General features: G+C 49.9%; 2 protein-coding genes across 2 annotated transcripts in view; one reads left to right on the top strand and one right to left on the bottom strand.

Annotated features, from left to right (window-relative positions):
• Window positions 1-15,064, top strand: part of HPCA (hippocalcin) — a 226,769-nt gene that overhangs the window by 170,427 nt on the left and 41,278 nt on the right. The window lies entirely within an intron of this gene.
• TRIM62 (tripartite motif containing 62) overlaps window positions 11,177-15,064 on the bottom strand; it is a 29,135-nt gene continuing 25,247 nt past the window's right edge. The window contains exons 5-6 of the mRNA XM_036445266.2: window positions 12,787-13,357; window positions 11,177-12,749 (exon numbers count right to left, since the gene is read on the bottom strand). Coding sequence (XP_036301159.1) covers window positions 12,807-13,357 — 551 coding nt within the window. The 3' untranslated portion in view covers window positions 11,177-12,749; window positions 12,787-12,806. The remainder of the gene's footprint in view (window positions 12,750-12,786; window positions 13,358-15,064) is intronic.

Raw genomic sequence — 15,064 nt, 5'->3', positions numbered from 1 at the left:
TTTCTCCAAGAATAAAATGTAAAGTCCTCACTAAGCTACCTCTCTGACTCCCTCGCCTCCCAAACTCACTACCCCTTTCAGCACAGCCTCTCCACCTCTCAAACACTCCATACAAGGTACTCTTGCTGTGTTGGGAAGCATGAGACTTGGAACATTTGTAAGGAGGACATTCTGATAAAAGGGAAGCATGTAGAAGGCCACCTGTCCTGTTTATTGGAATTTCGACTTAGAGGAGACTTAAGGGAGTGTCCAAGGTGGCATCCCTAGTTATTCCTTGATCTTTTCAAACAAGTCTGTGTATTTACAGACCCCTTTGTGTTTACTGGAATCCCTGTATGCCCTTGCCTAGAGGACAATGTAAACATGAGTCCTCCCAAGATTACTTACCCTACTGATTGTATAATAAAAGACTAGCAAGATAGGCAAACAGGGCTGCCTGGTTGCTATAGCCAGGCCGTCCCTTAGCCCTCTCTTTCACAGCAAACCTTGTGTCAGAGTAATCCATTCATCCGTCTCTCAGGGTCTGCTGTCCAGCCCAGGCACTACTGGGCCTGTGTATACTGCCCTGTCTCTTTGGAATGATTGTCCCAGGTTACCTGTGGGGCTCACTCACTTCAGGTTCTCCTCAAATGTTTTCTTTAGGTGAGGAGTTCTCCAAGCACCCTTTAGAAAACAGCACTTTCCAGTCTTCTCCCTTAACTGGTTTCTTCTTTTTCAGCACCAATCACCACACGGGATGTTTGTCTGTGTATCATCTGTCAGCCCCTCTAGAATGTGAGCTCTTTGGCTACAGGAACCTTAGTTATTTTTATCATGTTATTTTCTCATTACCCAGAACGACGTAGATGCTCAAAGAGTATATCGCAAATGGACAAACATAGCACTTAGCCTATCAATTTGTTTGTTCGTTTGTCAAGTATGGCTGCTAATTATACTTTCCTCATGGTTACTGTGAGGATTAAATAAGAAAATAGTATAAAGTACACAGCCCAGGGCTGAGCACATCATTAAGTGCTCAATAAATGATCTTGAAAGGTAATTGAGCATCTGTTGACCACTCACTGTGGCCAGGCTCTGTGGCATGGTGATGCAGTGAACTCACACAGGGCCTTGGATAACAGAGCCAGGAATCTAAATTTAATTCTGCAAACAGCAGGGAGCCCCATTGCTTCTGAAGCATGACAGGACCTTTGAGAAGATAAGTGGAAGTGTATTCAAAAGTAGCAGAGGGAGGAGACCTGTGGGCTGGTGGTAGCATGCATTTCCTTCATGCCAGCCTGATTAAGGGGGGCTGGCCAAGAAGCCTGACAGGGGCTGGGGGACACAAATTATCATCTCTATCCACCCCTGCTCAGGAGGGAGATGGTGGCCCTCTGAGTCACTGTCATCCTTCCCTAGGAAACCCACCTGGCCAAGACAGCTCATTCTAGCTGTAAAGGGACCATGGGGGAGGCAAAAGGATGGCACTTTCCACTCAACCCTTTGCTCCGTTGTAAATCCTCTTCCTGGCACCGCTGGGATGAGCAGCTGAATAAATTCAACAGCGAAATTATCCAATACAGTCTCTAAGCAGTCAGAGGGGTCTTTTCATGAAACATGAATTCTATCTTGTCAGGTCATTCTATCTTCCCCTTGAAAACCCTTCAGCTGATTCCTATTGTGATGCCAATTAAAGCTAAATTACCCGAGACCTTTGCCCACTGCTCCAGTCTCATCTCATGCTACTTTTCCTCACCATGCTCCAGCCCATTGGCCAGCTCTTTCCTGCCTCCAGACCTTTGCCCTGGCTGTTCCCCTCTACCTAGATAGTTCTTCTTCCGGCTCATAGTACCTACCTACTATTGTTCTAAGGATTAAATAAGTTAACATCTTTAGATCATCAGAAAGGCCACAGCTTAAATGTCACCATCTTAGGAAGGTGTTTTCTGAACAACCTACTCAAAGTGGTTCCCCACCTACCGTGTTTCCCTGAAAATAAGTCATCCTCCGAAAATAAGACCTAGTGCATGGAAAGATAAGACATCCCCTGAAAATAAGACCTGGCGCAACTTTGGGAGAAAAAATTAATATAAGACACTGTCTTATTTTCGGGGAAACAGGGTAGTTACATGAAACTACATTCAACAAGAATTAGATTCTAAAGACAATATTTAAGGCAAAAAACACATTATGAAAAACATCACTAAAAAACCCTCAGAAAGCTATCATATTGGAGGCAGCACATCACTTTCTGTTCCTCTGACAACCCAGGCACATTTCCTTATAACCCCAAGCACCCTTACAACCTCTCCCTCACCCCTTCAAGTCTTTGCTCCTTGTTCCCTGTGAGGCTTTCCCTGACCATCCTCTTTAAAACTTAACTGTCACACTGACGTCCCAGCATTCCTTAATGCCCTTAATTCTCTCCCCCCTCCCCCCATATATCATCATCTAACATACATTTTATTTAGGATTAAGCTCTCAAGGGCATAAATTTTTGTTCTGGGTCCCCAGTGCCTAGAACATTGCCCTACATACAGTTGTCCAATAAATAAGTGCTGAGTGAATCTTTCAGGTCTCAGCTGGGCTATCTTTCACCTTTTCTTGGTTAAGTACTTATTGCTTCTTGGAACTTTCATAGCATTCTGCACTCACCCAGTTGATCACAATGTATTATAATTTTTCTCTCTACTTGTCTTCCTGCACATCCATTCATTCAAAAAAGACAGGAGTTTCTCCTACTTGCCAGGGCCATCTGGAGCCTAGGTGTCTTGCATAGACTAGCCTTGGAAGGTGTGTGTGTGTGTGTGTGTGTGTGTGTGTGTGTGTATCCTGAATCCCAAAGGGATGAGTATCTGGCCCCTTCTCAGCCTAGATCCATTGGAGGGCAGGCCATGGACTGGAAGGGGCTGTGGTCCCTGCAGGCCACCTCAGCCTTACACCTCGGAAGAGTGCAGGTCCATATACTAGTGAGCCTTAGGTGGGAGGCACTGAGGAAGTTTCAACAGCTCTTGCTGCTCTTCATTCAGCTGGATTGACCTTGGCCTAGGAATACCAGTAAGTTACAGGATGCATAGTTAAATCTGAATGTATATAAACGAGTAATTTTTTAGTAAACGTATTCCCACGCAATATTTGGGATACTCATACTAAACCACTGTTGTTTACCTGAAATTCAACTTTAACGGGACGTCCGTTTGCTAAATCTGGCAACCCGATCTACCCTGCAAGTTCCTGCCTCTCTCGAATTTTGTTTTCCCCATGTGTGGACTAGGAATATTTCTTGAGACTTTTCTCGGGGACTCCTCAGGCGCAGCAACCCCCAGCCCCAAGGGGCCGTCCCTCTGCTCCCAGGAGTCATTTGCAAGCGTGAGGGTCTTGCTGAGAGAATATGAGCAAGACCCTTCCTCCAAGAGCTCAGTTTTCTCATTTCAGCGTTCGAGAACGTCAGGATAGAAACGATACTCTTAACTACTGCTTCCCGGAACCTCCATCACGGGACCTCCAGCAGCCGGAGACTCCCTCAGGCCTCACGGCGGCGGATTTCCGATAGCGTGACGTCACTTCCGCGTCCAGCGGCTCCTAGGTTTCGAGTCACAAGCTCTCGCGCCCTCTGCCGGCCCGGAGGAGACTAGCCCTTTGCCAAACAGCGGAAAAGCGGAATCCCTCCGTGAAACGACCGAGAGGCAGCTCCCAGCCTCCAACAGTGGAAAACCGAACCTCCGCCGAGGGTGGGACTCGCGCGGGAGAAGGGTCAGCCCCCGACGCGAGTGGCATGGGAAGGGGTGGCCTGGCCTCTGCCCGGCTAGAAAGGTCCCAAGCAACACCGGAAGTCGGCTCCTTGCCCACCAGCTACTTCCGCCCCCACTTAACACAGCAGGACACTGAAACAGAAATGGAACTTTCTGTCCTTAAGTGGCTTACCTGGGCCCCTCACTGGTATGGGGCTGCTGACCCGAGACTACTGGTGGCATGTCTTCCATAAGATGCAGCTGACAACCAGCAGAGTGGACCAGGAGAGCAGGGCTAGAACGATGATTGATGGCGTCTGCAGGCGACCCACGTCTGGCACAGACAGGGACGTAAGGGTAGGGGTAGAGGACTCTGTCACTGGGGCAGGCTGTGTCCCTGTCCTCAGCAGGCAAGACTCACACACATCAGGGTCCCAGTGCTGGAGGGGGCATGATGCGGTTCAAGAATATGCTTGGAGGCAAAGATTGGGCGACCTGGGCAAGTGGCCAATAGTCCCCTACCCCCTATATCCCCACCCCAGCGTTTGTCACTTCGAGGGTGCGTAATACATAGGAGAGAAGTGACATTAGTAACACCACGTGTTTTACAGGCCTTGTCTTATCCAACCCAGCAAACTGCCTCTGCTGTTACCATTTATCAGAAGGAGAAGCTGAAGTCCAGAGGCTGGTTTGGCTGAGGTTAAAAAGTAAGGGGCATAGACAGGACTTGAACCCAGGTCTGCATGCTGCCAGGCCTCATGCTATCCGCATGCTTCCCAACAAGCCTGTCCTGAACACACACTACGGGTTTGGCATGTGGCCCGGCCCAGTCAGACAACACCTGGCACCTGATAGTCCCTCAGTATTACAATTAATTTGACACTTTTGGTCCCCACAGCAACTCTGCAAGAGAAAATACTATTCCTATTTTTCAGACAAGAAAACAGGCTAATGAGGTGAAGTGTCTTGCCTAAGACCATTTGGCTGACAAGCGGCAAGGCCAAGATTCAAACCCAGGCTAACTCTCTTTCCCCCATATCAGCTAAGGTGCTTAGGTAGCAGAGAAATCCAATACCACTGCCTCGGTTTATTCAGCTGCAGAATGGGAAGGTGTCCTTGATAGAGGAATAAACAGAGGGCCTGTAAGAACTGTCCAATGGAAAGGAGGCCAGTCTTGTCTGGGGGGCGGGGGGAGGGGGAGAGACAGAACAGAGCTCAGACCAGTGAGGACACAAGGGGACACATGTAAAGGAAGAACTCCTAATTCTTATTGTCCAGAATGGGCTGAGCTCCCGACCACCAGGGAGATGGTGGGAGACTACAAGAATCAAATTCTGAGGGTCCTGATGCTGCTGGGAGCAATGGGGGGCTCTGGGTCTTGTTCGGCAGAATCGCCAGCTTGCTGTGCCTATCCTCTCCGAAGAAGGGGAAGGAGGCTGAGTGCTCCTGCTCTGAAACAGCCCCCATTCTCCTAGGAGAATTCACTGGCTCTTCACTTATACCCTCTTGTCCCTTTCTCCATCCTTCATCCCACCCCATGTGTCAGACTCACCAGCTTCCCGGCCTTCTCTCTGGACTCCCTGCCTCCAGCTTTGCCCTGCCCCATACAAATATGACTGTAGCCCGTTCCCCACTTAAAACATTTGTCATGGCTCCCTGTTGCTCTCAGATGGCCCCTGCTTTTCTCTCCAGCTTCAGTACTCTTCCCCTCTGCCTCACATTCAACCCTCAGCCACATGACCTCACCTCCAGCCTCCTATCCCTTGCGCATGCTGTCCCCTCCTCCAGAAACACTTGGCCCAACTCTTACTCACCCTGCAGGTCTCAGATCCAGCAGGACCTCCTCCAGCTGGCCCCTCTTCTCGGCGTTTGTGCGACTCCCTTCTTGTCCTAGCCTAGCCCACAGCACATGTGCCATGACTGCCAGGTGACTACATCTGTCATTGCTTATGTAAGTGATTTGTTGGGTGAGTGATTAAGTGAGAGAATGAGGGAGTGGAGAGCCCGGTGGGGCAGGCTCATAGGAGCCCTCCTCCCCACAGGCAATGTCACCTTTCCTTCCTATGGGACTTGCCCAAAGTCAACACTTCTTTGGACTGAGCAGGGACAGGGCGGACCCAGGCTGGGCTGAACAAACACAGCCTTCCCCACTTGACAGCCCTAGCCCTTTCCGCTCTGAGTTCTTGAATGCATCTCAAGGGCTGTTTCTGATTCACCAGCTTCTGTCTTTGAAAACTAGCCAGTGCTGCTCTGCTATGTGACCTTGAGGAATTCGCCTCCCTTCTCTGACCTTCAATTTTAGCAAAGGAATAATGATCCCTGCACACATCACAGAATGGTATGGGGAGGGGTGGATAAGGAGCATGGGTTTGGGAGTCACAGCTCTGGGTTCAAGTGTGAGCTCAGCCACTTAATTGGAAAATTGTCTTAACTCTCCAGACGTAGTGTTCTCATTTGGAACATGGGGATGAAAGTGGTACCTCCTCTCAGACTTGTGAGGATTAAATGAGATGACAGCTAATAATTATAATTATGCTAATAATGCCCCAAACAAGGCCTGGTGCCATTGACTTCAACAAATCATAAGGTGTTCGGGGACTTCAAGAGAAAAGACAGCATTTGAAACCATGGGTTCAGATTGGGCGATAGAATTCCAGAGCTGGGAAGGTGCCTTAGGAACCACGTGGTATTGAGACCCCCCAGCACCCCCGAGTGCAGATGGGTCTTGCCCACGATTCACTTAAACCCACACTATTTGACTGGTAAACTCCTGGGGCAGAGCTGGCTTATACTGGGAAGTTGGGTATTTGCTTTTGGAGCCAGAAAAGTTTCAAGTGGCTCAGCCCCTCCCTGTCACTCCTGGTTCCTGCCTGCCCAGTTCCTTCCTCAGGATCATCAGGATGAAGGCAAGCTGGCTGAAGAGCTGGCTGAAGTACAGGGGCAAGTGGCACTCTCCACCCCCAACCAGAGTCGTAGCCGTCTCCTGCCTCTTAAGCTCCCCACACCTCTCCCATTCTGGGTCTGCGATTGGCCAGAGAAGCCCAGGGTTCTAGAATGTGGCAGAAGAAAGGGTAAGGGGTATAGTTACTGCACCGGAGGGCAGCAGTGGAGAAGTTGCAGGGGGGCTTTGTGTCCAGCAGTGCGGTGTTGGGGTCTCAGCTCAAGAGGGCTCAAGGCAGCAGGTGCCCAAGGCCTTCCCTGTGTGTTCTCTTTCTGAAAGGGAGGGCAGAGCGAGGCCACAGCCTGGAGCATCCGGTTCCAGCCAACTGCTGCCAGAGGCTCTCCATTCAGAATGGGGGTCAGGACAGGCAGGCAGCTAGGGGGCCCTGAGGCGAAAGTACCTCATCCTACTAAACTGGCCAGAGGACATTCAGTGACATGGGAAAATGCTCACAAGGTGTTGGTACCAAGACAACCATGAGAACAAAAGCTGGCACGGAACAACAGCAGTGTCCTGGTTTTTGTAAATAAACAGGCTCACATGGGGAAAAAAAGGCTGTAAATCTTACCACCAAATCGCCAGCAGTGGTCCTCTGAACAGTGGCTAACGGGTCATTTATATTTTGTGTGTCTTGACTATATTTTCCAAAATTTCTACGATGACCATGTTATAAGGAAATACATTTATTTAGGAAATCAAAACATTTTAAACAAACAAGCCTTTTTAAAAATTTTTTAAAACCTCACCTAAGGCCGGGACCGGTTTGGCTCAATGGATAGAGCGTCGGCTTGGGGACTGAAGGGTCCCGAGTTCGATTCCGGTCAAGGGCATGTACCTTGGTTGCGGGCATATCCCCAGTAGGGGGTGTGCAAGAGGCAGCTGATCGATGACTCTCTCTCATCGATGTTTCTAACTCTCTATCTCTCTCCCTTCCTCTCTGTACAAAATCAATAAAATATATTTTAAAAACAAAAAACAAAACCCTCACCTAAGCCTATGTTTGTATTGATTTTTAGAGAGAAAGGGAGAGGCAGAAAGAGAGAGAAACATCCATCATCTGCCTCCTGACCAAGGATTGAACACACAACCTTTTGGTGCATGGGTTGACGCTCCAACCAACTGAGCCACCTGGCCAGGGATGAATGAACAAGCCTGCATTGCTACCAATGGAATTGTTGGCAGAAGGCTTGTACATTTAAACAGATCATAAACAGGAAGTTCTGTTTATGTTTGTGCAGAGCAGACATTCTCAGAAAGACTTCTGGGACCTGGACGAGGGATGCTCAGCTTGACAGTCTTACATTTATTTGAAATTTTAAACAATAATGAGCATACGTTATAATTTTAAAAAGACAACCCTTCAAACAACTTTGCTAATCTTTGCTGACTGCCTGGTTCTTCCTGCGCAGAATCTGGCTGGGGTGGTCAGTGGGCTCACCCAGTGGGATCAGCATTTTTTCCAGCATCTTTAGGAAAGAGCTGTCTCTGGTCCCTAAGACTCCCTAACTCCAACTTGGTTTCATGACGCCAGCTTTGACACCAGTCAGTAACCATTTTCCGAGGCCCTTTCTGCATCCAGCGGGCAGAGCCAGGGTCATGATCCCTGCCTCAAGAAGCTTGTGGTCTAGTGGTTGAATTCTGCTAGATAAGAACCCCTGAGACAGCTTCGGCTTGTGTGGGATGTGAAGTATGAGTATGATTTCGACAGAAGAAAAAAGAGAGCAAGGGCATTCTAGGAGGGAGTGGGGTGGCAGTATTACAAAAGCAGGGGTATTAACCTGTTAACTGAGTGGGACCTATAAATACATCAAACATAAACAATATTGGGAATGTGTAGGACGTATGAATACATCCTGGAAATATATGTTGCGCCCTGAGAGGGACGGTATATATTTTTTGTAATCTTTATAATGTTTGTAAAATTTATAATTTTTTAATTTGATGTTTCCATTTTTTTGTTGGTATTCTTTTCTTTTTTCTTTTTTTTGGTAATTTTGTATTTTTCTTTGTGCTTTATATATAAATAAATGAAAAAAATATATCATTTATTTTAATTAAGTATAAATAAAAAAAATAATAATATGAAGTTACGTCCTCCGGGCGTGATGTACTGACACGTCCTAGTGAAAGAGTACGCGCCCATTACAAGTTGCGTAATTAAAAAGGGAACTCCCTGGTTAACAGACCAAAATATGCTTAACACTCTCCATTTGGGATCTGAATATTATAACACTAGAGGCCCGGTGCATGCGTGGGGCTCCTCTGGGTGGCCTGCGGGGATCGGGTTGAAACCCCACAGTCCAACACTGCCTACATCTCCTACCTGCCGCTCCCGCTCATCTCACGCCCAATCAGTCCTGAGCGGGAGAGGCTCACATTGCTGCTTGCCAGCTGTGAGCCCTGCATCTGACACCCTCCCAAGTTCCCTGGAAACCTGAACCACAGAATGGAAGATGGAGTTATGTGAAACAGACCAGAAACAGTGAAATGTGCTCATTTTTGAGAAATAACCATGCCTTGGTGCGCAATGATGATTCAGCACCTTGGCCAGCACCCCATCCCCTCCATGTCCCCCCACCTCCCGCTCCAGCCCCCTGCATTTAAGCCTGTGACGTGTCCTTTCAACTGACCTCCTAGGGACCGTGACCAGGGCTCGGACCCAGACAGGAGGGAATGCTGCCCAGGTGTGAGCAGTCAGCCTCCCAGGATGGCCTCTCTGGCAGGAGGGAAGGCTGGTCCCGAGCCCCTGGGCCAAGCTCTGTGCAGCCAAGAGACCTTATCTCTGTTGTTTTCTGTCCCTGCTGCCACCCCAGAGAGAAAGATCGAGTTAATGGCCTTGTTAGGTGCTGAGCAGGCCAAACTCTGAGACTAACATTAGACTTACAGGATCCTGAACCATCAGAGCTAGGACCTTGGCTATCAATTACCCAGATCCCTAGCTCCTTCCTCAAAGAGATGGGGAAACTGAGGCCCAGGGGAGAGGGGAACCGCTAAGCTTCACATAGTGCCTTCACAAGTCCACCCTGACCTGGAGACACACGAGGCTTGGCTCTCAACTGAGGCTTAACTGGCAACTGCACAATTCCACAATGTGTGGAGCCTGGGCGTGGCTCCCACTTCGAATCCGGGGAATCCCAGTTCTGGGGGCTGCTTCCTGTCACTGATGCAGTCCTCACAGCGGAGATGTCCGGGAGGTCCAGGAAGAGTTTGGCTTTATTTTTGGATGGGCCTGGGTCTGGTTTCCAGCTCTGCTGAATACTGGCTGTGGGTCCCCTGGGAAGTAATGTTTCAGACACTGAGATGATGATACCAACTTCATATTCTTGTCCTAAAAAGTGCCAGGCTGCTGCACCACACAACTGAGTGTGCATGGCCTGTGTCCACATGCAGGGCTCTGCCTGTCCTGGCCAGGCTGCCTCCCCATCAGAGGTAGAATGCACCTGCTTCTTCACAGCAGACCTGGGGACCTTCCTGGCCTAGGCAGTCCCACACTCCACATAAGGCACAATCAGGAAATACAATAAGTGGCCAGATTATTATGATCTCTAAATGCATAATCATCTGGCCACTCAGTGTATATTATATATAATATTATAAAAGGCTAATATGCAAATTGTCCCCTCGACCAGCACGCAGGCTGGCCAACTGTCCATGTCCCCTCGCCCTGGACCCCACCCATGCATGAATTCATGCACCAGCTGCTAATACACACACACACACACACACACACACACACACACACTGAGTGGTCAGATTATTATGTGTTCAGAGATCATAATAATCTGGCCACTCAGTGTAGACTCCTTAGGGTCAGAGCCAATGGAAAGGTTCAGGAAACTCACATAGTCCCAGGCACTGGCTCTGGGAGGCAGCTAGAGTGAGGCAGGGCCTCCCTAGGTGCATTCCATTTTGCAGCTTACGGATACATCATGTGCGACTGGGTTATCCCCCGCTTTCCATGTGAGGAAACTGAGGCCCAGAGACGTTTACATCATCTCTTTGAAGCCACACTGTGATGGGGCCTGGATTCAAGCCCAGGCCTGTGGGATTCCAGAGACCAGGTTCTTGCTGCTGCTTCATGAGCTCCGCCCTGCACCCAAGGCCACCGCCACCCTCTTCCAGGCAGACTGCCACTCTTGCCTGGCTAGTGAGTGCGACGAGAGTAGTGGTTCAGAGCTTGGTTCTAACCCATGCTCCATCACGTACCCATGTGGGACAAGGAACGGTAAGCGACGCCCTCTATCTTAACCTCGTTTTTCTACTTCTGTAAAATGGGCATAATATTACCGTTTCCCCAAAATAAGACAGTGTCTTATATTAATTTTTTCTCCCAAAGTTGCACTAGGTCTTATTTTCAGGGGATGTCTTATCTTTCCATGCGCTAGGTCTTATTTTCAGAGGATGTCTTATTTTCGGGGAAACACGGTAGCTACCCAGTAGAGTGCTTTGTGTATTCTAATACATGTAGACTGCCTGAGACACAAGAGGTAGGCCTTTTTGTTTTGTCAGAATTAATGAAATTGAGCACTGGTATCCCGTAACTTTAATTTAGTACAAATTCACCATAACTCACAAAATGGGCAACATTTAAAATAAAAATACTGCTGGGGGTGGCCCAAATGAAGGGGTTGGGTGAGACTAAGGACTCCCATGAGAGGCCCAGTGGGCAGCAGTTGTGAGGTGAGAGCCCCCCAAGTTCAGCTAGTCTGGCTCCTTTGGGATGGGTGTAGTCAGAGACTCCAAGTTCAGAATGTAGGCCCCAGACCTAGGAAGAAAAGTCTAAGCTGGAGACGCATTTCAGCCTGGTCCTGCAGGCCCACCTTCTGGGCTCCTGTCCCTGGGCAGGGACTCGGCATGGAACAGGAAAGGTGTTGCTTCAAAGCCAAGATCTGGACGCACACTCGTGGCAAAAATCATGCAGGGCTTCTTCAACATCCATTTTAGTGTCCTTCTAAGGGGCCTTTTTGTATGGCTGAGGCTAGAAAGAAAACTACATTCCCCAGACTCCCTTGCAGCCAAGGTTTTGGACCTGATTTCTAATTCCCCACATAGAATCCCTCATGGAGGCTTGGCGGTGGGAACTGAATTGAGTGGGAGAAGGCAGGCCTCAGGACATCCATTTGCTGGGAAGCGTAGCAGAGGGAGCACAGTTCTGCAGTCAGCGGCTTCCGGAAGCAGTGTCAGGAGAGACACGATGAATCTGGCAGCTGGGAGCTGTTCCTGGAAATTCAGCAAAGTGCTTGCTCCTTCAGCCCCTCCAATGATTTTGTAAAGCCATCAGGGGCCCGGTAATAAATCCTGTCTAGTTAAACGAGCTACGGCAGCTTTTGTTTCTACATCAGGATCTTAACGGAGATAGTCGCCAAGTCTGACGAGAGGGCCCAGCCAGCAGCCCATTCCAGTACTCGGGTCCTGATGAAAACAGCTGCTCCCTGCAGCCTGCTCCACACCTCTAGCCAGTCACAGAGGTCAGGCTGGACCCTTCTCCAAGCCTCATCATCGGCTCAGCTACTGGCTGCCGTCCACAGGCCACCACCGTCTTTACCCGCAGAGAAGTTGGAAAAGCAAGAACCATAATGCTCTTGGTCCGGAGGAGGAAGGAGAGAGTGGTTTTGAGGCCATGCTAGGTCCAGCTACTGCCTGTGTCCACTGGGGGCTGGGGTCACGGGTAAAATGGCCCATCACTAGCTTGGTCAGGGACAGTCTTAGGCCTGGGAGCCCAAGAGGGTTCTGAGTATCTTCTGAGCTGCCAACTGCCGGCAACCACGCTGACATGTCCCGAAGTTAGGGCACGCAGGCAGGAGGGAGGTACAGGGAGACGGAGCCCTGCCCCTGAGAGGATGGGGATGAGGGTTGGGCAGGGGCAGCCCTGAGAAGCCATGTCACACTCCTGGGCCAAAGATGCCTCTCCATCAAGGTCAGAGCTGAAGGACATCGATGCTGAAAGAAGGTTTAGGAATCGTGGAGCACAACCTCCATCTTACAGACAAAGAAAGGCAGGCAGAGGGGTAGACAGAGATCTCAGGCTGGCCGGCGGCTGGAGTCCAGGCCTCCCGTCTCCTGGGCGGGGCTCCCACGGGTGGCCAGGGCCCTGGTGCACCCCCCCCCCCCCCCCCCCCCCCCCCGCCCCCCCCCCCCCGTGTCCTTCGGCGGCGTCAGATGCGGACGGTGTTGATCCGCAGGGGCTGTACGTTCTTGCCGTTGGCGTGGCTCTGCCCGGGGCTGAAGTAGGAGCAGAGCTTCCCCGGGAACTTCTCGCGGAAGGTGTAGAGCCAGGACATGTCGTCGGCATTGTAGAAGATGAGCAGGCCCTGGTCGTAGTTGAGGAAGACGCCCACCTTGTCCAGTTTGTTGCGGACGTTGAGCCGCGTCCAGGGCTCCGTGCAGGCGCTGTACTGGTTGCCGTCGTGCATGACGATGCAGTAGAAGCCGCGGCTGGGCTGGATCTGGATGCTGCCCTTGCGGGTGGCGGCCTCGTGGGCCAGCCCGATCACCCACTGCGTCTTCTCCGCCACCACCACCTCCCAGTAGTGGACGCCGCCGCTGAAGGCCTCGGAGCCCAGCACTGACACCTCCACGTCGAAGCGCTTGGGCGAGTCCTGCAGCGGCTGCGGGTGCAGGTTGCCGTAGGCCACGATGGTGCAGTCGTCGGACAGGATCAGGCGCTGGTGGGCGGTGTCCGGGTCCAGGGTCAGCGCGGCCGGCACTGCGGGGGATGGAGGAGGGAGACGTGAGTGGAGAGGAGACTGTGGACCCATGCTGAGGGTCAGATTCTGATTGGTCCCCAGGAGGCTGCATGATGCTGCACACAAGCCTCCCCGGACCTCCGCTTCCTTTTCTGTTCAATGGGAGGGGAAAGGCCGAGGCCCTCCCAGCTGTCAACGTGGCTCAGGGGAGCTTGAGCTATGCTGCTTGTTCAGGGCAGATGCCGGGCCGTACAGTGGGCATTCCCCAAAAGTTTGTTGAATAAGCCAGAATGAGGTCCAGAACTAAGAGAATAAACCAGAACGAGGCCCAGAACTAAGAGAATTTCAGAGCTGGAAGGGAGCTTAAAAGATTGTCCAAGGGCTGGATAGTCCCCTCGGGGGTGATTTGGAAATCTGTGGGAGGTGTTTGGATTGCCTCAAAGATGGAGTGCAGGGGTGTTAAATGCCCTGAATGGAATGCGCAGGGCAGCCCCAGGTTACCCCACCAATAATTTTCAGATGTTCCACCAGGCAACACTTTTTATACAGTTTGTAATATATATTGAGTATTTAAAAAAAATATATTTTATTGATTTTTTACAGAGAGGAAGGGAGAGAGATAGAGAGTTAGAAATGTCGATGAAAGAGAAACATCGGCCAGCTGCCTCTTGCACACCCCCTACCGGGGATGGGATGTGCCTGCAACCAAGGTACATGCCCTTGACTGGAATCGAACCCGGGATCTTTCACTCCACAGACCGACACTCTACCACTGAGCCAAACCGGTTTCGGCTATATTGAGTATTTTGGAATATAACTACCATGCAAACTGAGGAAAGACTATGTTTGTTTTGTTTAAAACTTCACTGAAGCCCAGCCAGTGTGGCTCAGTGGTCAAGCATCAATCTATGAACCAGGTCACGGTTTGATTCCTGGTCAGAGCACACGCCCAGGTTGTGGGCTCGATCCCTAGTATAAGACCTGCAGGAGGCAGCTGATCAATAATTCTCTCTCATCATTGAGGTTTCTCTCTCCCTCTCCCTTCCTCTCTGAAATCTATAAAAATATATACTTTAAAAAAATCTTCACTGAGAATTGTTCACATTTTTGGAAACTGTATCTTTAAGAACAACACTACTGACTGATATAACCTCCCTCTGCATTTGAGACAGAATACTGTTTTATTTTACTACTTCATTATGTTTTCTAGTGTGGCTGTGAGTGAACATTTACATAGTGACATACATGTTTTATTACAGATAATTTTCTTCTGCTTTTCCTTCATATTACATATTATAGTCAGTGTGTCTATATGCATGCATGTGTATATACATATATGTACTTAAATTATTAAAAGGTCATTCTGTCTTTGAGACATGACACATTATTTGCTATGAGAAGTAGATAATGGGTCTGATAAATCTGAAAACCACTAATTCCAGACTCACCCTCCCATGTGACAGACGGGGAAACTGAAACCCAGAGAAGAGACATGACTAGTGTCAGGTGGTTCAGCGAAGCCAGGACTAATCCAGGCCACGTGCAACCCAGCCCCAGCCCTCTCTTCCCGTCCGCCTCTCAGCTGCCGTGTCCTCTCGTGGAAGGTGTAGAGCCAGGACACACACACACACATGCCAGACACCTCCTCTCTGCTTATAATCACCCTCCTCCCCGCCACACACACACTCACACACACACACTCACACACACTCACACACACACACTCA

The sequence above is a fragment of the Pipistrellus kuhlii genome, unplaced genomic scaffold (assembly GCF_014108245.1).
Source record: "Pipistrellus kuhlii isolate mPipKuh1 unplaced genomic scaffold, mPipKuh1.p scaffold_m20_p_2, whole genome shotgun sequence".
NCBI classification, from domain to species: Eukaryota; Metazoa; Chordata; class Mammalia; order Chiroptera; family Vespertilionidae; genus Pipistrellus; species Pipistrellus kuhlii.
The sequence above is the reverse complement of the archived record's forward strand: the minus strand, read 5'-3'. Positions and strand labels throughout refer to the sequence as shown.